This window comes from Vigna unguiculata, chromosome 4 (assembly GCF_004118075.2).
Source record: "Vigna unguiculata cultivar IT97K-499-35 chromosome 4, ASM411807v1, whole genome shotgun sequence".
NCBI classification, from domain to species: Eukaryota; Viridiplantae; Streptophyta; class Magnoliopsida; order Fabales; family Fabaceae; genus Vigna; species Vigna unguiculata.
This window is the reverse complement of record NC_040282.1, coordinates 42,497,428-42,520,568: the sequence shown is the minus strand read 5'-3', so window position 1 is coordinate 42,520,568 and position 23,141 is coordinate 42,497,428. Positions and strand designations below refer to the sequence as shown.

The window sequence follows — 23,141 nt, the reverse complement described above, 5'->3', positions numbered from 1 at the left end:
TTGAAAAAATATTTAAATTATTTTTTATCTTAACTATTAAATAATATAATATTAAGAACAATACAAAACTTTTTACATTACTAAAATTTTTATTTATAACGAACAAAAGTGTAATTAATTTGTCCTACGAGGAAAAATACATTTTGTGGTTAGAAATTTTACTACAAATCAGTATTTTTAAGTTTGTATAATATATTATTTTTTTTCCCTTTTTCTACACATCTTAAAAGTCTTAAATATAGAATCAATGGGTGAATTTCTCACTCGTAATATAGTATAAATCTTCTAAATTAATTTAAAATGTTGTCTATCTCAACTTTCTTATACTTTTCGTTAACATATTATTTTCATTAGTTTAATGATGAGTCAATTTTTTAAAATATTAATAGAAATCTTATCCTTTGTGAATGTGTGGCCTTTATTAACAAACAAACAATTCGTATTGTATTGATTTTCAGTGCTAATTTAACTTCTTTAAAACCTAAACATTTATAAAGGTTTTTTTTTTTATTTTTTATCATTAATCAAAACTTAAATAAGTTTCTAATCGCGTTTTATTTTTCTTTACATCTCATAATATTTAAAATAAATTTTTAATTCTTATAAAATATATAATTTTTATTTTTAACTTATATCAAATATATTTATTAGATTTTCATTATTCTAAAATTTCAAATTACTGTTTTAGTTGTCAATATTTATTCATTTTTAGTAGTTAATATTTATTTGAATTAATACATCAGGATTATATCACAATGTTATTTAGTATTTGAAATAACCATTTAACACTTTTATTCAACATACAAATAGTTATATAATATTAGAATATTAAGAATAACAAACAATAAAACATTAATTTTACAGAAAATAAAAATAAAAGATAGTTTTTTATTAAAATAAAATCAACACTCATTTACTTACATACTGAAAACATATTTTTTTTATATGAAATATATTTTTTCTATAAATATTTCTTATACAAAGATTTTTATGTTTATATAGTTAATAACATAAAAATTTAATAAATGTATACTTTAATTTAATTGTTCATTAGATTTTAATTCTATGTCATTTTCTGAAATCTAATAATATGCATATAAGTAATCTAGTTACTAAAATAATTCACCACTTAAACATTTGTTATACAAGTTTTTTGTACTCTATTAAAAAATTCTGCAATATTTTTTGTGAAATCAATTTTATTTAGTTCTATTTGATAAATCATGTTTTACTCTAAAGGAATTATTTCTATATATAAAAAAAATACATTTAAGAAATCAGGTATATCTATGGAAGTATAGTTAAATATGATTTAGTCTAAAATTTTGACACAAAATTGAAATTTGTTTAATGTTATATATTTTAGTTTTTAAATTTAAAAAAATAAATGAATATAATATTTTAACTCGTTAATTATTTTATATGTTAAACATGTTTTTCAACCGAAATTGAAGTGAAAAGATATCAAAGAATAGAAACTTGAATGCTAGTTCGAAACATGTTTGACATGTCAAAGATATTTAATACTGAGTTATAATAACTACATACATTCTCTTTTAAAGTTTGAAGACTCAAAATATATCAAAATTTTATAATTTCAATTTTACATCAAAATTCAATAATTAAAAACATAATTAATCTAATATTTTTGAAGATTTAATTTGTTTAAGTCAATAAATCTTAAAAAAAAGATTAATTAATCTAATATTTTTATAAAAATATTTAGAATAGAAAAATAACAACAACTTTTTAAATTTAAATTATGTAATGTCACATCGTGTATATATATATATATTCTTTAGAAAAAGGTAAATGCATACAGAGTGGAGAATTCTTTTAGGTACACAAATTTAGGTGCAATTATCAAGTTGCATGACAATGGGTGACTTTTTGAATGTGGTGCAATTCATTTTTTATTATAAGAATGGTACATTTTTTAAAAATTATTCAAATAGACATGTCCATCCAATTTCTCAAACCATTTCTTCCCATAGTTTATTGAGAAATTCCAATTTGTTTGAATTTTGAGACTTCTTTAATTATAACTCATCAATTATTTGAACCAAGAGTTTAAATATTACGACTTGTTATGACAAACCTACATTACACTCATTAATCCATATTTATTACATAAAATTTCATCCTTATTATTCTCGTATCGATATACGACATATTATCATATATTAAAATATGATTCTATAAAGTTTAAATCAAAATATTAAGTAATAATTAGATAAAGTAAAAGAATCGTATAAAATATTTCGCAATTACAAAATTCATGACAACAAACATATGTAAATTTTGCAAACATCAATGAAATACAGTTAAAAAGTATTTTTAAAAAGTTATAAAAAGAAAAACAATATTTAAGTTTAAAAATATTTCAAATGTCTTTTTATTCATTTATTTTCTTATATACTAATAAATATTATATTGAACGAAATCGAATAGTAGTTCAACCACAGTTTTTAGTCTTTTGACACTTATAAAGAGACTACATTTTGTGGATGAATTGAAAATAATTTCTAAATGGACTAATATGCTTAATTCAAAGAGGAGATTCTAATAATAATGAGATGTTCAAACTACAAAGAAATCTAGTAGGGGTAAGCCAAAGAAGCCTATTACTAATCCTCTAAAACAAAATCTTCTAAAACTTAAACTTTTTTTTTAATGTGAAAGAATTGACTAATGATAAATTTTTTAGTGTGACGAGGAATTTACCTTTTCCTTGGTATATGAAATTTAAAGTATCTAATGATTTTCATGAAAGAAATTATGATTTTTTTTCATACAAGCTCAAAATAATTCTATATTGGGTTAGATGTGGTCTCCCAATGGTTTTCTTTCATTTTCTTTTTTCTCTTTTTAAATAAAATATTAATATAATGGTGATGATACCTAGCATTAATTTATTTAGAAATCAAATAGGTAAGAAATATTAAAGTAATAATAATAATAATTCAAATTTAAACATAAATATTTTATCTTTCGAACTTCAATCTATATTTGATGGTATAAACAAGATTTATAATAATAAAATAAAATAATTATATTATAGTAAATGAAAGATTTTTAACAAGGAATAGTAAAATTACATTTATAAGAATGATTTAGAAAATAAAAAATATATAAAAATCATCAAAATATTATTCCGTATAATAAAAATAAACAACAAATAAAAATATTAAAAAAATAAAAATTGATCAAACAATTTCATACACCATTAAATAAAACTGCACGAATAAAAAAATATGTATAATTAAGAGTATAATAAGATGAAAAATACCTTGGACATTTAAGAAAATTTCCAAATATAAAAAACAATCGAATTGTTGAGAGATAATGAAAATTGTTTAGCAAAACAAATTTTTTTCAAATAATACAAAAATTAAGGATTAAAGAGAATATAATCTGTTGGAAGTCCCACATCTAGTAGAGATAAGGCTAATTCACAATATATAAGTGAGAGAAATCTTCACCTTACAAGCTGGTTTTGTGGGATTTAATTAAGCTTAAACTCTACTTTTTCTAACATGGTATTAAAGCCAAGTTGTAGCCTATCCAGTGAGATTTCTTAGACATTATGTTCCACCCGTTCCATATCCACTTTTCATAACATAATCATAGTAGTTTCACTATAAAGTTTTAGCAAAACAAAAACTTTCCAAACAAATCTACAATTATCTATAATGATAGTAGTTTGACTATCAAGTTGTCAAGGAACCCAATCATGCATGGGAGAAGTAAAAACATCAATGTACACTTTCATTTCTTAAAAGATCTTATAAAGAATGTCACCATTGAACTTCAACATTGTAATTCACAAGAGCAAGTAGCATATGTCATGACTAAGACACTTAAATTGAAAGACTTTGTTCAAATATGAGCAAACTAGGAGTAATAGCAAATGTAAATTGAATATCTAGATGTTTTAGTAAGTTTCTAGATGTTACTAGAAACTTGGAGTTTGAGTCTATCAGTTTTGAACAAGTCAACTTGATTCCTCTAGGATTTTGGTGTCTCTTGTTTCTAATAGAGTTGGTGGTAGAAAATAAGAAAGTGATCTTTTAAGTTGGTTATATATATATATATATATATATATATATATATATATATATATATATTAAAATTTTCAATTATACTTTTGTTATAGTTATAGTTCTGGATTGTGCAATCCATAGATATTTTAGATTATATAATTCGTAATGCAAATTTACATTTTGAATTGATATGTAATGCAATTTTTGCATTCTAGATTACAATTTGTAATGTAATTTTCAATTTCAGATTGTACAATTTGAAATGTATACGGATTGTAAAATTTGAAACTTATATTCCATGTCTTTTATCACTAATTATCATCTTCTTCCTTACACTTCATATTATTATAATTTTTTCATTTTTTTTAATGAACACCTATGAATGTTTTTTAGGGTGAAGGTGAAAGAAGAAGGGATAAAGGTGGGAGGTCAAAGAATAAGATAGAGTGGAGGTGAAGAAGGAGGTGGGAGAAGATGAGTGAAGTTGGAGGTGAAAGAAGAAGATAGGGTGGAGGTTGAAGAAAGTATGTAGGTGTTTTGAGGGAGGAGAAGAGAATAAAAGGCGGGTAAATTTGTTTTTTACCTTGCTTATGGGGGTGCAATAAGAAAATATAGGGGTGCAGGAAGAAATTCACTACCTTTATTTACTTCAAGTTATCAAATTAAGGGAAAAAAAGTTAATGCAAGTTTATAGTTTATGTATTTTAGTAATTAAATAGAGACATGTATGAAACTATATTTACTAATATTCATACTTGTACCTCTTATATCAGATAATGTGAGAATTTTTTTGACAAAATTATAACGAATTTGGATAATACTCGTGGAAGAAGTTCATGTCATCCCTAGTGGAAACACGTAATCACATTTTTTATCACATTGTAATATTCAATTTGATTATTTTTATGTGTAAATAATTACGAAATAGAATTGTAATACAATTTTAATATATATATATTATTAAAAAAATTATATAACCATTATTTTTAGAAAATTTATTTATTTAGTTATTTTAAAATTAAAAAATTATTCAATATATAAAGGTAGAGACTATTTTAGTAGGTTCACACACGTTTTCTTAAAAAAAGAAAGAAAGCATAAATGCACATCAAGAATCAAGAGTTATCGCAACATTTAGGTTGGCACATTTTACTGGTGCAATTATTTAGGTTCACACATTTTATTGGAGCAATTATTTAATTGCATGCCAATTTGTTATTAAAATAACTTTTTTAATTAAGTGCAATTGATTTCTGTAACCACGAAAATGGTAATTTATTACAAAAGTTATTGAAATTAATTTTATATAATTAATTAAGTTTTGTGTTCTGGATAAATTTAAAAATTTTAATTGACTTCAAACTAAATTTTTGTGTAATATTAAGTTCTAAAAATTGTAACTTTTTTAATTGAATCACACAATTAGATTTTTCTATTGATTATGTAAGATGAGAATTATTTTGCACCATCACTTTTTAAATGTTGTTAAATAACATTTTATTAGTAGTTTAGATAAATCATTATTTATATTAGCATTCATTATGAAGATATTTTTTTATTGAAATATTCATTTGACTTATCTGAAATTGATTTTATTGATTTTATTATTTTTAGTTCATTATATAAATTATTGGGACCACCCTGAATTATCAATGTTACATCGGTATATAGTCACTTTTTTGGGAAAAATTCATAGTTATCTAACACCGGTGTTTAGAGTAACAAATTAAATGCATAATTAACAATAACATTATATTTAAGCAACGTTAAAAATAGTGATTAGAGAAGATTTGGATATTTCTTAAGGTTTCTACAGTTTAAAAACGAGTAAGAATAATATAAATAGATAAATATTCTAAAGTGAAAGTAAAAGAAAGAGTAAGTTTTAGTTTAAAAATATTCCAAAATAGTTTTATAAATACATTTATTTTATTGCTCAATGAGAGACTGAAAAACAAATTTTATAGTTGTATATAGAGATTATAAAATTTTTATTGAAAAACAAATTAGTTTTAAAAAATTATAAAAATAAAAAATAGTCGCAAGCTGATATTTAAAAGAAACTAAAATATTAAGAATATATACGGTAGAAAAACTAAATACAATTTCACATCTTCTTTTCAAAATACAGAAATATTTCGGTAATTTTATTCAAAATATATAAGCTTTTAGTGTATTTTAAAGCGAAAAAGAATCCAAAATAATAATAGAGAATTTGAATTTCCTAATTTTATTTGAATTTGAATCATCCTCTCAAAATTTCTTTTGTAAAGTTTATATTTAAAAGCAACTTGTATGTTTTTCAAGCAAATATCATCAAAATTTTCTATCAATAAATGAAAAATCGAAAAAATAAAATAAAATGGATGGCTGCTAGCAATTTGTTGTATTACATTGTAATCAATGAATTCTTTGTGGCGCGTGCGGATTTTGAATGCAACATAACAATAATTTGATTTAAATATATATATATATATATATATATATATATATATATATATATATTGGCAGCAGTTTCTTTCTTACAGTGCAATAAATTCCGATATTTTAACTGCGGCTCCACACTCATTAATAGACTTTATAATTGAATTAAATATGTTTTTGATTTTATAACTATTTGAAATTATTTATTTTATAATTTTAGATTAATTTAGTTTTTTATTTTTTTAAAATGTATATTTAATCATTTTAATTAGATTTTGTTAAATTTATTTGACATTTCAAGCACGTTTGATAATAGTAATATTTGACTTAACATTAAAACAATCTGAAACAATATAAACAACCTAAAACAATCATCAAATGCGTACGAAACATCAAATAAATCTATTAAAATTTAATTAAATCACGTATTTCAAAAGATGAATGACTAAATTGATTCAAAATCTCAAAATGAATTAATTTCATGATTAACTGAAAGTTAAGTGACTAAAAACATATTTCACTCTTTATAGTTGAAAAAATGGAAAAATATATTTATATCAGTGAAAACACTTTTTTAATGAATTATAGATACAGAAAAAAAAATTGTCAATTACAAAATTACATTTACAGAATTATTTTGGATGATAGTATATTCATACTCTGAATAAAAATGTGTTGCCCATATTGTTCCAAATTTCAATCATCGCAATCAATTATTTAAGCAAATTGAGTTTTCACACTTGTAATTACTTGTTTTATTGTTAATTGAGAGTCACATCAAATAAACTTTAAGAAAGATTGATGTTTTCAACATGATTATTAAAGCTTTCTCTTCTCTGAACATCTCAATCACCATTTACATGAAAACTAATTCCAATTATTCTTCCAATGTTATCTAGATATTTATACTTTTTTATTTATAAAAACTGAAATAAATTTTTAATCTTGTTTTGGTTTAGCTATTCTTCTTTTTATAAAATTTGGAATAATTTTTAATTGAAAGAAGAAAAAAACAATTATGGTCTAAATCCAATAGAAGGGTATATAAAAAAAAAGTTATTTGCGTCTAAATAAAAATAGTACCGTATGACATGTGCTCGTGCTTTTTGAAAAGATTAAAAAGTTGTGTTACTTTCTAATTCCTTCTGGAATTGATTTTGAATCTACAAATATATTTTTACTCATATATCCATTATATTCATAAAAAGTCAATATATAAAAAAGAAATGAGAATAAGTCACGTCGTAATGCAATAAATCAATAATAAATCATTTAAATAATAAGGATAATTCATAAAGTATTCACTCAAGTTCATAATCATTCATCAAACATATGTACGAAATATACATAATCCTATAAAAAAATCTATTGACACAAGATACATATTAAATAAAATTTAAAACTAATACATTGACCATTTAAACCTTCTTAAGTTTTATGATATACGATAATATCACTTAAGTACATATACTTTATTAAACAAAAAGTAAATCAAATATTCACTAAAGTAACTCATACGATATCATTTAATTATTAAGACGAAATTGTCTGACACTAATATGTAGACAATTTTTAAAAGAACAAATTAATCATATTGAATTTCGAACCTAGTTCTCATCTCTCTTCACAAGATTTTTCATCTTAAATTCGTAGATGAAGATATAATATTTCTAAGACTTGATTCATACAAATAAGGAAAAAATTTAGTTTCAAATATACAAAACATTAATTTCATATTCAACATGATCATGAAGAATGTTAGTATGTTTTGTTTTCTATACTTCACATGTAACAAATTCTTTTATGCATGCAAAATATAACATTAGATTTATCTTCTTTACGTTTAATGGTAGAACTTAACTTTTACACATAACCAAACAATTTAACGTTCAATATGTCACAAAAGATTATGCCATCGTGAGAAAAGGACAAACTCTATTGCAATAAATTGAAATTATCTAGTAAATTTCTTTATATGGAACTTTCTTTTTTCTTAGAGAAGTTTTTAGATCACTCAAAAAATCACAAAACACTAGTGCAAAAATTGATTTTTATAACAAGTTTTTATACCGGTTGAAATTTACCCAATATAATAAATGACACAATGATAGAACTGTAAATAAGTTAACCATTTTGTATATCGATTCTAGCTATAATCAATATAAAAAATAGGTGTGGTGACATTTTTTTAATAAAGAATAAAACTTTTATATCGGTTATAGTTATAACCAAAAAGTGGGTGTGGTGACATTTTTTTTGTAATTAAAAAACTTTTCATATCGATTCTAGTTATAACCGATATAGAAAGTAATTTCTTGTTTTTATTTTATTTTTGTAAACACACAAAGAGAGGGTTCTTATTAGGGTTTCTTCTTCTCCATCCTTCACCCATGCACGAGCCATCCAAGCAAAGCACATATGTTTGTTGCCATCGTTCATCCTATTTGGGCCAAGGTTGCTGCCTATGCAGCACCTATGGTTAAGACCGTCGCTGGCACGAACGTTGACGGCGAAAACTCTTCCTAAGATCGCTCCTTCTTACGAGTACAAGGGTTTGTTCTTGCACGCGCGTCAGAAGAGTCTCCAGGATTTCGAATGTCGCTGGAGTTGGTGGCGTCATGTTCTTCTTCCTAATCGTGAATAAAGGCTTCATGGACAATGTCAGTATCATGACGATACTCGATGAGGTGCCTAGTACCCGCTAAGAGTTATCTTTTTATTGTTTTTTTTTTCTGTGGATTTAGATGTATTAATGAATACTTTGTTGTGTTTGGATATATTTTTTAATCTTTATATTTGGGACAACAACTCAAAATTTCTTACAATTATTTTCTCCTTTTGTGCAAGTTAAGCTATGCGTGGATTTCAACAACTGCAACAACTGATATTTAAAATCATCTTATTGATTTAAGCACTTATGCTTGGATGTGAGTGATGACAACGAGATGAAGAAAAATAGAGGAGATAATGAACGCTGATGTGTAAATACTTTTTGTACTAGTTATAAGCTTAACCAATATAAAATAGTGACACTTTTTATGCAACACGTATTTATATATCGTATATAAAGTTTTTTTTAACGGATATAAAAGGTCATTCATGCACTAATGAAAACTTCAAAATTTTGAGTGGAAGATTCTAGTAAGTAGAAAAAAAAAGGAGAAAATGAAAACTTAGAGAAAGAAAAAGAAAAGATATGCATAGTTTAAAGAGAATAAAAATGGGGTTTTACATTAATCTTTATAAAATGTATAAAATTTAATTTTAATCCATATACAGTATATTTATTGAATTTTCGTTCTTATAATTTTCGAATGACAATTTTAGTTTCTAATATTTATTTGAGTTGATATAGATCATTATTGTATTACAACATTACGTTGTATATTTGAAATAATAATCTAACTTTTTATTCAATTCATAAACAGTTATGTAGAGTCACAATATTAGAAATGAAGTAATAATAATCTACAATTTTGCAAAAGCAAAAATAAATTTCTTTATCATAACTCACTCATTTAATATATAAAACTTTGCTATATTTAAACTTTAATTAAATTGTTGATTGAAATTTAGTAAAATGTGGCCTTCTTCCAACCATATATTAACTCTTTATAAAGATGTCCATAAATCACAGGATTAGGAAAGAAATGACGAATTATAAGAATAACAGAACTAATAATAGTTGAAAATTCAAAATTTAGATTACGTGAACATTATTACTAGGTACAAGGTCACGTCACATATACCTTTTTCTTTGGATTAATGCACGTTTTCCTTTCTTTAAAAGGTATATGCGCATTTTCACCTATGGGGGGTCCACTTCCCGATGTGGTGCAATTAACTTTTGTAACTTTAAATAATTATTCAAAAAGACTAAAATAGTTTTTTTCTTAAATTATTTTTTATAAAGTTACAAAAAGTTGTAATATTAAATTGACTCGGATATTTTTTTGTTACATATGTTTTTAATTTTTTAATTTTAAGTAAAAATTAAAATTAGTTTTTTTTTTTAAACTTTGATCCAATTTAGTTCTTCAATTTTAAACCTGTGTGAATTTAGTTTGTTGAATCCAATTTTCTTAAATTTATTTGATGTTTCGAACGCATTTCATGATATGACACATTTTTATTTTAATGTTAGCTAAAAAAACTATCATAAAACGTATTCGAAACGTTAAATAAACTTTAAAAAAATTGATTGAAAGGATTATATCTACGTAGTTCAAAAATTAGAGAACTAAATTAAGTCAAAATTTTAAAGATAAATTAATTTCAATTTTATTTAAAGTTGACAAATCAAAAACATATTTATTTTTTTTTTTTACTAAATTGAAGTTGGGTTTTTACGTGCTTTTGTTTCGGCCTATGTCATGCAGACGAGTCCATTGTTTGATTTAATTGATTTGTAATAATATGAAAGTTTCAAACTTAAAATTACAATCACATCCTCAATAAAACTTATGTAAAATTATTAAAAGTAAATAATTTAAATTGTTTAATAATAAAACATTTTTTTTAATCTCTCTTCTCCATCACATCATACATATATTTTTACAAACTTTCATCTCAAATTCATGTATAACTTTTCATTTAATTTAAACAATTTCACATTCATCTTCAAATCTATTCAAATTCATTTATATCTATTCCATCAAATCTATTTTTCAGTGCAAATATAACATTAATTATTAGTTTATACTGCAATAGGCTTTATACAATAAATGAATTAGATGATAATAATAACGAAAATAAAGAATTACGCCACTGAAGTAACTTACAAAGTAGAATTAGATTTTTTTCAGCATTCTGTTGTAATTTTATTTTAAAATTACCATAAAGGAATAAGTTTTCTTAAAAAATATTATATATATGTAAATCGTGCCAACTTAGCATGATTTCATAATGAAGAAGTCAGACCAAATTGAAATGACTCCCATGCAGATAAATTAGAGTTCAGATTCTCTACCGGTCCAAATTCGATGAGAGTTCAAATTTTCTATTGTTTTTTTTGTTCTTTGTTGAACATTAAAAATACATTGTATTAATGTTTTAAATATCTTTTTAATATATTTTAAAACATCAAAATTAATAGTAATCGGTTTGAAAACAAAATTTAAAATTATGTCAAATTATAACGATTTTTTTGTGAAAAATGATCCGAAAATAAAATTTTACGAGAATGGTGAAAAAAGCTATAATTGGAATATGCATGCGGTGGGACGATCACGGTTTTGGTTTGTCGCCACACTCCAGTCTTGTCACCTTCATGCATCTTTTAGCCGACATTATTAAATACTTATGATCACACAAAATAATTCACATAAAGAAAACCCTCCTTCTTATATATTCTGATTTCATTGTCAATTGAATGTGAAAATCTATCTTAAAAACTCTAGTTATTACTCCTTTTATCTTTATCTTCTGTGTATAGTTAATTCCTTATAGAGAATATTATGGACATGTAAAGAGTTGTTTTTGTCTTATTGTTTTGGTCGATGTAGCATGAATTGTTGTGGCGAAGCATGTTTGGTCTATTAAGAAAGAAGAAGCACTTTTTGGTCCTATATATATATATCTATCTCTCTTTGTCATGAACATTCAACATTAATTCTTCAAAGCATGGAAAATTGTAGAGAGATGGAAGCAGCACTGGTAAGAAAGAGTGGGGAAGAAGAAGAAGTGGCATCATCATCATCGGAGATAACATTCTGGGAAGAGTTAAAGAGGATAAGCTCCATGGCGGCTCCAATGGTGGGTGTTACGGTTTCACAGTACCTTATGGAGGTAGTGTCACTGATGATGGTGGGACATTTGGGAGTACTGGTATCCTTCTCCGGTGTTGCTGTTGCCACCTCTTTTGCTGAAGTTACCGGATTCATTGTCCTTGTAAATACAACTCTCCCTTCCGATGCAACTTTTTTTTTTTAACTTTTAACATCTTTAATTTTTTTATTAGAGTATTTATATTTTTTTATAATAAAGAATTATATTTTAAAGTATGAATCTAAGTTTTATATTAAATAAAAAAAAGTTAAACATCGTATAAGAAAAAAAAGTTTATTCCAAGGTTTTTTTGTTAAAATGGATAAAACTCATGTCACGTATATATAATAGTTCTCTAATGACCTTCACTTCTAAAAATAAATTCAGTGGTATCAAAGTTACTGGTTCGTCTGGAATATTATACAGTTAAAGAAAATATACCGTATCGAAAGGAACTCACTCTTAGTCTTTGTTTGTTTCTACCTATTTACTGTAGTAGAAGATAGATTTGCAGGTGAATGTTGTTTGTTTCAGCTAATTTGAGATAATTTGCAAGGACAGATTTGAAGGAGTGAAGAGAAAGTGATAATCTCTGAAATGAAGAGATTTGAATAAAAAGTTATACCACTCTTTGTAAAATTATATGGAGAATTACTACATATAATTTTAAACTTATTTTATGTCATTACAGAAAAATGCTATTTATTGTAAAAATTTCAAATATTTAAAATGTAACTAATTAATACTTTATTTTGAATTATAAATTATTCAATTTTAATTAGTTTAAAGTTATATTATGTTTAGATTAAATTAATTAATATCTTATTTATATTAAATTTTTGATTGGATGCAAAAAATTTATATTAATCACGAATTAATAGAATTAAACACTTTTTGTTAAACACCGCGAATGAATAAAATTAAACACATCTTGTTAAAATATTACAAATTTGTAATTTATAAATTGTATTAGATAATTATGGTAAAAATAAATATAATTAATATAAAATTTAAAAATTATTGGGATTTAAATTTTGAAAATTATTGGAATTTAAGTTATTTCTATTGTTATAATGAAATATGTTTTCTTCAAGTTTTCAATTGTTTAAATTTTCCTTTTCTTGACTTTTAGAAATGTTACAATTTATATTTTAATTTAATGTTTAATATTTTATGTACTTAGACTTTATCTCAAATGTACAATTTTTAATTTAAATTATTTTTATTAATGTATAACTTTTTTTAACAAAATTACTCCCAATTAATTTATAATAACTTTAAACTAACACATTAATTTAAAATAATTTTATAATGTCAAATTATTACTTAATTTTTAAAATTAATCTCCAAAATTTTATTCCATCTTAATTTCTAAAAATTATATTTTTATCAATATTGTTTTTCTAGTTTAAATAATAATTGACATTTCATAGTAATATAATTTACATTATTTATCATTTAATTTAAATTACTTTTATATACAAGGATAAATTAGTTATTTTATTCTCTTATCAATTAAACTTTTTATTTTAATTTATCGTATCATCACTTACTAATTCTTATAAACATTTCTCTAATTTTCCTTCAAATTTTACCATTTTTCTCTTAATCTAAACATTTCACCTTTACTCCTCTTTCCTCTTAAATTCCTTCAAATTCACTCTTTGAAACAAACACATACTTGGAGAGGAGATTGATAAATTATCCTTAAAATTAAACCCATCACTTCACATTCATCACTGTACTAGGTAATCTTTTGAAATTCTTATGTTACATTGCAGTTGGGAATGTCTGGTGCATTGGAAACTTTGTGTGGGCAAATGTATGGTGCAAAAGAGTATAGAAAGTTTGGGAACTACACTTGGTGTGCTATAGTGACTCTGATATTGGTTTGTCTCCCAATATCTCTGGTGTGGATATTCACTGATAAAATACTCATCTTGTTTAGTCAAGACCCTGAAATTTCTCGTGTAGCTTCTCAGTACTGCATATACCTCATACCAGGGCTATTTGGCTACGCTATTCTTCAGGCTTTGACTCGCTACTTCCAGGCTCAGAGTATGATCTTTCCCATGGTTTTCAGCTCAATTACCACACTATGTTTGCATATTCCTATTTGTTGGGGTTTGGTTTTTCCATTGGGCCTAGGACACGTTGGAGCTGCATTAGCCATTGGATTTTCTTATTGGTTGAATGTGCTTTGGCTTGCAATTTACATGCTCTACTCCCCGGCTTGCCAAAAAACCAAGATTGTATTTTCTAGTAATGCTTTACTTGACATTCCAGAGTTCTTAAAACTATCTATCCCTTCAGGACTCATGTTATGGTAAATATGGCATTATATGACTTTGCATCTCCTCTAACATAATGCTTTTTCTTGATCTATTTTTCTTTTGCTAATTACATTTTCACACTTCTCTGTAGTTTTGAATCCTGGTCTTTTGAGGCGCTAACTTTACTTGCGGGGCTTTTGCCTAATCCCCAACTTCAAACCTCAGTATTGTCAGTTTGGTGGGTGGAATCAATTTCTCTTCCATTACTTTGAAATAACTCTAATGTCATCATCTTCTGACTTTTATCACACCCTTGCAGCCTTAATATTACTACCTTACACTACTTCGTTCCTTTTGCTGTTGGTGCTTCTGCAAGGTCTAGTTCAAATTTGTCCTTTTTTTTTTATTGCCTCACTCTTTGCTAATGGTTATGCTTTTTTAATCTGTGGTGGCTCTGGTTCATAATCTTTGACTACCAGAAAAAGTTAAACCACAAGCTTACTTGTATAATCAATCTTTAATGGAAGGAAATGAGAATACCTGGACAATCATAACACAAAGATAACTATATTGTCAAGTGAAGGGGAAAACCATGTGATAATTATATGTTTTTGTTTTTTTTCTTCTGATCATGCACATCTATTGCCACTGGTCATTGGTCATTACATATTCTGTTTTTTCTGTGTTTTTCTTGGTTTATCCTTTCTTTATTTTTACTTGTTACGTCATCCCACAAATTGACATGGTGGTTGTTTTGCAGCACTCGGGTTGCAAATGAACTAGGGGCAGGGAATCCAAGGACGGCCAAAGGTGTTGTTCGTGTGGTTGTGATTCTTGGAATTGTAGAGGCAATCATTGTGAGCATAGTCTTCTTTAGTTGTCGACATGTATTAGGATACGCCTATAGCAATGATATAGAAGTTGTGGATTATCTTGCAAGCATGGCTCCCATCCTTTGTGTGTCTGTCAGTGCAGATAGTTTAAATGGAGCACTTTCTGGTGACCTCAAAATCTTCTTCTTCTTCTTCTTCTTCTGTGTAACTACAAATATACACAAACACACACACACACACACACACACACACATACACACACACACACACACATATTTATTTATACACATTATAACAACATTGTTGATTGTTGCATGTATATCTATGAACACGTGTAGGGATAGCGAGAGGTGGAGGATTTCAACAAATAGGGGCTTACGTGAACCTGGGAGCCTACTATCTTGTGGGAATTCCGGTGGGTTTGTTTTTGGGTTTTCATTTACAACTAAATGTCCAGGGGCTTTGGATGGGACCTGTATCAGGGTCTGTTCTACAAGTAATTATTCTTGTTATCGTAACAGCACAAACAAATTGGCAAAAAGAGGTTAGTTTTAGTTTTCTCACATGCATAAATCTATGCTCTTTTATTTTTAGACTCTTTGCATGCATGTTACGAATAATAGTGATACATCACATGAATAGATAGCTAACATTAAATTATTGTACTTGGTTGTTGCTATTATCGCAGGCAACTAAAGCCAAGGAAAGAGTGTTCGAGAACTCAAGTAAAATTGACATTGTTTTTGTTTGAGATATTCAAGGCAAGTGAACAATAAAAGAGTGGAAGAGCTGACAATACATTGTCCTTACTCTTTTGGTTTTTGATTTGATTGTGGAAATATAGGAAATAGGGATAACATAGGGGATTTTCAAGTGTGTCAACTTTCTCTATGGTTGTGTTTTGCTTTTAATATTTTGTTTTTGTTTTATGTCTGTCATTGAATTTATTTATGTTAACACATGTAAACAAGTTGTATGAATATGTGATGAGAGTTTTGTATCAGATTTGCTTCTGGCTGATGTTTATGAACAAATAATCAGATTAATGGACATGTTTCTTTTTTACTTTGATGTATGATATGAATATAGTGATAATGTGTGCTAAACTATTCATTTGCTACTTGCTTTAGTATTATCTGATGTGCTGCCTAAAGTTATTACTTTTGTACTATTATATGAACATATTATTTTTATAAACGTCTCTACACCACACAACAAAACAATACCATAATGAAGAAGTTTACTTTTTGTTGAATGATACAATAGAAGAATGAGTGTCTCGACAATGATATTGTTGGGTTAGAAATAAACTTAAATGTATTAACCGTTGTGGGTAGTTAATATATTATTTGTTGGAGTCTTATATGTAGTTAATGAGTTAGCCATTTTTTAAAAAAATTATCTGTTTTGAGTACTACAACCAAGAATGTGTGAGTCAATAAATTATGTTGTTGTTTGCATGAATAACACAACAACAACATAGATGAATCAATTTATTTATAAAAGTAAATTTGTTGCCAACAAATTGGCATCAGAGCCAAAGAGTTTGAGTGTTTGTAAAAGAGAGAGTGAGATGGTCAGTCTTACAAACAATGTTGCCAACAAATTGGCATCAAAGCCAAAAAGTTTACGTGTCTGAGTGTTTGTAAAAGAGAGAGTGAGATGGTCAGTCTTACAAACAATGTGCCCTTCCCCAAGTTGACAAATGCGGTCAACTATTACAATATGAGTCTCCACACGAAAGCTCTTCTTGGCTCCCAAGACAATTGAGAGGTGGTGGAAAATGGTCACGAAGAACCAACAAACACCATGATGAATGCGCTGAAAGTAGCGCGTGTGAAGAACAAAGCAACTTTGCATGTGTTGTTGATGAGTTTGACTTTGAAAAGATTCAATTGCAAAATATGCAAAAGAAGCGTAGTGGGAATACATGATCGAGTGAAGAAGGTCTGACTTCAAACACTCAAGCGCGAGTTGGAATACATGAAGATGAAAGAGACTAAAAGAGTATATGAGTACTGTTAAGACTTTGGCAAGTGTACCAAGTCGCACAAGTAGTAACTAGTAAGACCGAGATATCATTTCCCAAGAGACTCGTGTATACTAAATAATCGTGTAATTAATAACTAATTTAAACTAAAGAATGAATCAATAATTTGGGTTTTGTGTAGAGATGTAGGATTGGCCTATAGTATACTACATCGAACAATGATTAGTGTAGAAATGTAGATGATTAGAAAATCACATCCAAATATGTATTTTTCATGGACCACATGACATTCACTTAGCTTTCAAACGAGCAACCCATAAAACATTCAATATGTGAATTCAAGAGTATGTTGCAACATCATGTTGTGTATGTCATGTAGTATGACTTAGAAATATTCTAAGCAAACTGGAGATGAAACAGAAAAGAAGGACGATGATATGAGTTGATAACAAGTCAGCCATTAATTGAGTTGACAAAAAATCCAGTCAATCATGAAAGTAGCAAGCACATCAATGTGCTATTTCATTTCATCCAAGAATATGTGAAGGAAGGCAATGTGGAGCTAGTGCGCATGGGAAGTCGAGATCAAGATGCAAATATGTTTACAAAGCCATTTCCTACTGTGTTGTTCCATAATTACAAGGATCTGATCAGTATGAAGGATAGAAAAAACATTTAAGTTTATAAGGGAGTTTTCTTGGATTTGCAATAAACTTAAATTTATTAGTCATTGTGGGTAGTTAATGTATTAACCGTTGTAGGTAGGTAGTTAGTATATTAACCGTTAGAATTTTGTAGGTAGTTAATGAATTAGCCGGTTTTGTTTATTTTGAGGTACAACGATACAAAACGAGTCTATAAATTGTATTGTTGCTTATATGAATAACATAACAACATATGTAAATAATTTTATTCACAATAAATTTATTGTCAACACATATCACCTTTCAACAAAGCAAGTGTATAATACGTCATTTTTTCACTCATGCAAGCTTTTCTATTAATTGAGATTGAATATTTAGTCTTCATTATAAACTATAACTTTTTTAATATTATTGAATTAAGAGAATTATATTAATTTATTTTTATAATTTAAATCAAAATGTATTAAAATTTGAAATACCGAAGAATTTATTTTTGCAAACTAAGTTTAGTGACGATAAAAATATCTAACCAAATCGATTATAAGAATATCATAATTGATAATAATTGAAAATTCGAAATCTAAATTATGTGGTCATAACAAGTTACAAAATACATACAAATGCCAGAGTATCGTATCCTTTTGGATTAATGCACATGTTTTTTTCCTTTAAAAAGGAGATATGCACATTTTTTCTAAGTTGTAGGACAATGGGTCCATTTCATTTTTGTGACTTTAAATAATTATTCAAACAGACATGTCCTAGTACTTTTTTCTCTGTTTTTTATTTTATAAACTTAACCAAATCTATTACATTAAATCGACTTCAATATTCCTTTTAATTACTAAATTAAAGTTGCACCTTTAGTTATTAGTTTATACTATAATATTTCTTATACAATAACTGAATCAGATTACGGTAATAACCAAAATAAAAGAAAGAAAATTATCTTTTGACAAAAATTATTTTGACAAAGTTCACAAACTTTCCCTAAATAAAATTAAAATAGATCATTTTTTTAAACTAAAATAAAATAATAAAGTAATTTTTTTACTCAAATCGATAGTTTCTTAAAGTTTGTAAGAAAAAACTTTGTTAATATATATTTTCAGATAAAGAACTGTAACATCGAAGTAACTTAGAAAGTAGAATTAGAATGCACGCGGTGGAACGATCACGGTTTTGGTTTGTCCCCTCTTATAATGCACATGGTCTTGCCACTTTCATGCAACTTTTTAGCTAGTATTAAATAGGTTTAATTAGTATCATATATATATATATATATATATATATATATATATATATATATATATATTTGATACTCACTTTAAAAAATGTGTCAATTTATTTTTAATTTTTAAAAAAAGTGTCTTAATCAGGTTTCTTTCAAACAAAAATTACTAAAACAGTTAACTTAATTTATGATTTCTGTCACTAAATTTTGGTATAAATATCGATACTTAAGTTTGTAAGTCATTTTGAACATCAACTGTTAACGGTGTTAATAATTTTTTAATGAAAAAGATATATTGAGATATATTTTCAAAAATTAGAACTCAATTAACACATTTTTTAAAATAAATGTCAAACTGACACATCTAAATAAAAGTGGGTATCATTCGACTAATTAAACGTATTAAATACTACGATGACATAAATAATTCACATAAAAAAAACCTCCTTGTTATTCTGATTTCATTGTCAATTTTATATGAATAAATTATTGTTTTATTCGGTAGTTACTCCTTTTATCTTTATCTTCTGACGATAGGTAATTCCTGATATAGAATATTGTGGATAGATTACTTATGTAAAGAGTTGTTTTTGTCTTATTATTTTGGTTCATGAAGCATGAATTTGTTTTATTTGCAGTTCGGAGTGGCTAAGCATGTTTGACCATAAATAAATGAAGCACTGGTGGTTTGGTAAAAAGAGGAGGAAGAAAGAAGCACCACTTTCGCTCCTATATATATATATATATATATATCTCTCCTTGCAGCACATCTTTGGCATGAACAACATTCAAACATTTTTCAAACCATGGAAAATTCTAGGGAGATGATGAATAAGGAGATGGCAGCACCACTGGTAAGAAAGAGTGGTGAAGAAGAAGAAGAAGTAGCATCATTATCATCGGAGAGTACATTCTGGGAAGAGCTGAAGAGGATAAGCTCCATGGCGGCTCCAATGGTGGCTGTTACGGTTTCACAGTACCTTCTGCAGGTTGTGTCACTCATGATGGTGGGACATCTGGGAGCACTGGTTTCCTTCTCCGGGGTTGCTATTGCCACCTCTTTTGCTGAAGTTACCGGTTTCAGTGTCCTTGTAAATAAATACCACTCTCTTTCTGCTTCAATGCACCCTTTTTTCTTTTATTTCTCTCATTTTTCTTAACTTGGTTGTTCAGTTTGGTTGATATAACCTTGCTTTTGACACTGGATCTGTGCAAAGGGTTGAAAGTTGAGAGCTTGAAAACTGTCCTTATCATATTTGTGTTTGTGTGTGAGTGAGTGAGTGAGAGAGTATTATTGTTGATGCCACAAAACAAAGTCCGGTGTTTATGTCTGTGTTTTGAAACGTTCGTGTGTTTGTGTTGTGTTGCATTGCAGTTGGGAATGTCTGGTGCATTGGAAACTTTGTGCGGGCAAATGTACGGTGCAGAGGAGTATAGAAAGTTTGGGAACTACACATGGTGTGCCACAGTGACTCTGATATTGGTTTGTGTCCCCATATCTGTGGTGTGGATATTCACTGATAAAATACTGATGGTGTTTGGTCAAGACCCTGAAATTTCTGGTGCAGCTTGTGAGTACTGCATATGCCTCATGCCAGCGCTGTTTGGGCATGCTGTTCTTCAGGCTCTCACTCGGTACTTCCAGACTCAGAGTATGATCTTTCCCATGGTTTTCAGCTCAATTACCTCACTGTGTTTGCATGTTCCTATTTGTTGGGGTCTGGTTTTTGCGTTGGGGCTAGGACACGTTGGAGCTGCGTTAGCCATTGGAGTTTCTTATTGGTTGAATGTGGTTTGGCTTGCAATTTACATGCTCTACTCGCCGGCTTGTCAAAAAACCAGGATTGTGTTTTCTTGTAGTGCTTTACTTTGCATTCCTGAGTTCTTGAAATTAGCTATCCCTTCAGGACTCATGTTTTGGTAAATATATGAGTTTGCATCAATCAATGCTTTTTCTTCATCTGTTTTTCTTCTCTGCTAATTGCATTTTTCACTGATCTCTGCAGTTTTGAATGGTGGTCTTTTGAGGTGCTAACTTTACTTGCAGGGCTTTTGCCTAATCCCCAGCTTGAAACCGCAGTACTCTCAGTCTGGTGGGTGGAATCAATTTCTCTTCCTTTAATAACTCTCATTTCATCATCTTCTGACTTTTATCACACCCTTGCAGCCTTAATGCTACTACCTTACACTACTTCGTTCCTTACGCTGTTGGAGCTTCTGCAAGGTTCGATTTTTTTCATTTAAGCTAGAGTAAATAAAACCTTGTCTCTTTCAGTGAGTAATTCTTGAACAGAAAAGAATCTTTGTCATCAAGAACATACTTTGTAATCTGTGGTGTTTGTTTTTTGCAGCACTCGGGTTTCAAATGAACTAGGTGCAGGAAATCCAAAAACAGCCAAAGGTGCTGTGCGTGTGGTTGTGATTCTTGTGGTTGCAGAGGCAGTTATTGTGAGCACAGTGTTCTTCAGTTGCCGACATATCTTAGGATACGCATATAGCAATGACATGGAAGTTGTGGATTATGTTTCAAGCATAGCTCCTCTCCTCTGTGTGTCTGTCAGTGCAGACAGTCTAATCGGAGCACTTTCTGGTTGGTCACTTCAAAATCTCCTTCTTCTGTGTATATATATTTATATTTATGTAAAACAAAACACCATTGTTGATTGTTGCATCTATATCTATCTATGAACGTGTGTAGGGGTAGCGAGAGGTGGAGGATTTCAGCAAATAGGTGCTTACGTGAACCTGGGAGCCTACTATCTTGTGGGAATTCCTATAGGTTTGTTTTTGGGTTTCCATCTACAGCTAAATGCCAAGGGCCTTTGGATAGGAACTCTATCAGGCTCTATTGTACAAGTAATTATTCTTGCCATCGTAACAGCACTAACAGATTGGCAGAAAGAGGTTAGTCTTACTTTTCTCGCATGCATAATCTGTATTCTTTTGTTAAAAATCTCACACCGATCAAAGATAAGACAAGTTTATAGTGTAAATACGAGTCTTTTTGTTGGAAATCTCACAATAAGACGAGTTTACGGTGTAAATGTGAATACAACCCTTAGCTTAAACGCTGATTTTGTAAGGTTGGTGAGACATCACCCGAATATATAGCTAACATGAAATTATTGTACTTGGATGTTGCTATTATTGCAGGCTACTAAAGTTAGGGAGAGAGTGGTGGAGAATTCAAGTAAAAGTCACACTGCACTTGTTTGAGATATTGAAGGCAAGTGAACAATAAAAGAGTGGAAGAGCAGAATACAGTGTGATAGCTCTTTTGGTTTTTGAGTTGATTATGGAAAGGAGATAGGGAAATAGAGAGAGATAGCCATAGAGGATATAGTAAAGTGTGTCAGTTTTCTCTTTGGCTGTGTTTTGGTTTCAATATTTTGTTTCTGTTTTGTGTCTGTCAGAGGATTTAATTATGTTAACACATGTAGAAAAGTTGTGTGAATATGTGATGAGAGTTTTGTATTGGATTTGGTTTTGACTCTGGATCTTTACTTACAAATATTAATGACATGTTTTCTTTTACTTTGATGCATGATATGAACGTGTTCATCAATGTGTGGTGAGTTTTTCTTTTGCTGCATACTTTGGTATTATCATGAAAGCAGAAAACATGCGCCACCTAACGTCATTATTTTTGTACCATTCTGTGAAAATATCATTTCAATAAACGTTCCTCCACCACACAACCAAACACATAGCAGAATGAAGAGGTTCATCCATTCTCCCACTAATGCAAGTTTTTCTGGTATCTGAAGTTGAATCTCGTACAAACAACCAAAAAGAAAGTTAGTGGCAAGAAACTCTTGGATGAATCTATTCTAAGTTAAAAAATGTTTTTTTAATAAATAGTGTTTGAATCAGAAGAAGTTAATATTGAAATCTTAAACCACAAAACAGATTCTTCATGCATGCATATATGTGC

The 23,141-nt window shown here is 27.9% G+C and overlaps 2 protein-coding genes across 2 annotated transcripts; both read left to right on the top strand.

The window, feature by feature from the left end:
* The first annotated feature begins 12,043 nt into the window (after positions 1-12,043).
* Positions 12,044-16,195, top strand: LOC114180364 (protein DETOXIFICATION 9-like). The gene is made up of 7 exons (XM_028066667.1): positions 12,044-12,356; positions 14,015-14,559; positions 14,658-14,744; positions 14,826-14,882; positions 15,267-15,505; positions 15,678-15,883; positions 16,028-16,195. Exons 1-7 carry the CDS (start codon positions 12,090-12,092, stop codon positions 16,088-16,090), a joined length of 1,464 nt encoding a protein of 487 aa, XP_027922468.1. The 5' UTR covers positions 12,044-12,089; the 3' UTR covers positions 16,091-16,195.
* Positions 16,196-19,938: 3,743 nt separating this feature from the next.
* LOC114181595 (protein DETOXIFICATION 9-like) lies at positions 19,939-22,752 on the top strand. Its single transcript, XM_028068092.1, has 7 exons — positions 19,939-20,298; positions 20,583-21,127; positions 21,214-21,300; positions 21,375-21,431; positions 21,559-21,797; positions 21,906-22,111; positions 22,361-22,752. Exons 1-7 carry the CDS (start codon positions 20,014-20,016, stop codon positions 22,421-22,423), a joined length of 1,482 nt encoding a protein of 493 aa, XP_027923893.1. The 5' UTR covers positions 19,939-20,013; the 3' UTR covers positions 22,424-22,752.
* The last annotated feature ends 389 nt before the right edge of the window (positions 22,753-23,141 follow it).